Genomic DNA, 2,639 nt, shown 5'->3' on the forward strand with positions numbered 1-2,639 from the left:
AAAAAAAAAAAAAATTTGATATTCTAATTTTCTTTTATTTAATTTTCTTTTTTTTTTTGGCATTCAAAATTTTGATATTAGAGGAAAAAAATAATGGAAAAATGATAAGCATTGATTTTAATCTGGTTAAATTTTAAAATTAAATAAAAGAAATTTAATTTTTAAAACATTTTATTTTAAAATTTTAAATAAACACCTACTTACTTTCCGGTCCGGTTGAAATCATAATTGCTGCCATAACGATTATTATTAAAAATATTGAAATTGGAATTGTTCCTTTCATAAGATACCGATATTGTTTATAGAAATGCTCGTCAATTGATCGTACTAGTCGTTTTGCTGCGATCTAAAATTTTATTTTATTGTTATTATTATAATTATAATTATACTAATAATTTATTATTATTAGCGCCATTGTTGTAATTATTATCATTATTGTTATCATTTTCATCATCGTTATCATTATCACTATCATTATCATCATCATTATTATTACAGTCATTACTAATTATCATTGGTAATTATTACTGTTTTGTGGTATGAAAATTTATGCAGCATGAAAATTAATGATATCATATGAGATATGTATGAACTCAATGGATTATAAAATTGTGCTGTAAACATTGATATGACAACATTTTGATTATGATTTTGTCATCTCATAATTTTAATTAATATTTCATTAATTAGCATTCATATTGTAGGTGTAGTTTAAGCAATAAATTATGCTTACGTTTTACGTGCGACATGAAATAATCTAAATTATTACATTTAAATTATTTATTTTCTACCATTTTTTTATTAGTTATTATGGATATACAAGAAAAAAGAAGGAAAAAAAACAATGAATTTTTAATGATTTATCAAATATTTCACGGATCACTAAAGCAAAATATCAATTGTAGAAATGTTTTGGAAAAAACGCTTTAAATTAGCAATGATTGGCATCAATTAATTATGTTAAATGAATAAATTAATGATTGAACGAATGAACGATTATGATATTTTAATGTTTTTAATCATTCTAAATTATTAAACATGAGAAATATATTCAAACATATTCAAATTTAATTATTTAAATATTCACTTAAATATTTATTGAAATTTTAAATATTCAAGTTTTAACTATCCAAATATTCAAATTTGAATAAAACAACCCACAGATCACTGAAGTTGATTATTCAAATATTCAAATTTGAATAAAACATCCCACCAACCACTGAAGTTGATTATTTAAATATTTAAATTTAATACTGATAAAGAAAAGATAATTTGAATGTTATACTAAGAAAAAAAAGAAACGATTATATATCAAAAATAATAAAAAAAAAAGAAAAAATTTAACAAACCGAATTTTGTACTGTTAAAAAATAATTGCGCTGCGCAATAAGCATATTAATTGGTGCATCAGGTGAAGTATTAATAATACGAAGGATTAATGAAAGAAGCAGGAATGCTAATAAAACTAATAATGATTCTAACGTGATCACTACGTACGTGTAAGGCCGACTATGTATACCACGTTGCTGAAATATTAAATTATTACGAACAAAGATTTTTCTATTTTTAGAATCAATTAAACTTAGAACATTTAATTCTTAATTTTAATTGAGTTTAAACTTAATTTCAAGAACTAAAATATTTAAAATGCACTGCCTTGTAACAGTTAATCATATAGTGTAAAAAAAGTTTTCGTCTGATTTTTTTTTTTTTTACATTGCAAAGTTCAAATTTAATTTCAAGAACTAAAATACATAAAATAAAATGACAATCAAAAAATTATCATTTAGTCTTAATTTACAAAATATAAATCAAAAATTTTACACTCAATTAAAATTAGCATTCAATTTTATTTCCAGTTAAAATTCGAATAATAAAGCTTTTTTCTTTTTTTTTTTTAAAAACATATAATATCAAAATAGCAAATACTAAATTTTAATAAATATCAAAATTTAACCAAAAAATAAATTAAAAATGAGTACAATTAATAACTAATTATTCATTCACGAAATAATGATAAATGCGCATAAAATATGTAAAAATATTGACAAATAGATGTGATGCGTAAAATATATTTGAAATAAATATTAACTCTATATCCAACTCGATACCAATAACGAAGTTCTACATCCAAAAATGGTACTGATAAAATATTTTTCTTTTTTTCACGACGAATTCGTTGCTCTCCTCGATTGATATATGGTGGTAAGATAATTTCTTGTAATCGTTTTGGCTTTGATAATGGAACCATTTAATGGATTAATTTTTTTTCTTTTTTTCCACACAACCAAAATATAAACACTAGAAAAAGTTCATTGATAAAATTTACCAATTCAGAGATTTTTATAATTTCATTGATGTAAATTGCTTCAAAATTATATACTATGATAGGTAATATGCAAATTAATATTTCATAACATTTTATTTTATCGATTTTTTTTAATTTCCTTTTAATCAATTTAAATTTTTACTAAAGTACGACGACAATTTTTTTCCAAGCTATTTCTCGGCAATAATTTTTTTTTTGAGGAAATGATAATTTTCACTGATATATCGTTTAAACTAATTGATTTAACTAATTGAACTTGAACTAATCGCTCGAACTAATTGCTTCAATTACTGTCGTGAAACGAAGCCTC

At 21.9% G+C, this 2,639-nt stretch overlaps 1 protein-coding gene across 1 annotated transcript; it reads right to left on the bottom strand.

Moving 5' to 3' along the window:
• Positions 1-1,349: 1,349 nt before the first annotated feature.
• LOAG_14433 (hypothetical protein) lies at positions 1,350-2,251 on the bottom strand (the record flags this gene model as incomplete). The annotated part of the gene is made up of 2 exons (XM_003149930.1): positions 1,350-1,526; positions 2,093-2,251. Coding segments are annotated over 2 exons (336 nt in total), but the record flags the coding sequence as incomplete, so codon positions are not given.
• Between the last annotated feature and the right edge of the window lie 388 nt (positions 2,252-2,639).

Source organism: Loa loa, assembly GCF_000183805.2.
Source record: "Loa loa unplaced genomic scaffold supercont3.891, whole genome shotgun sequence".
In the NCBI taxonomy this organism is placed as follows: domain Eukaryota; kingdom Metazoa; phylum Nematoda; class Chromadorea; order Rhabditida; family Onchocercidae; genus Loa; species Loa loa.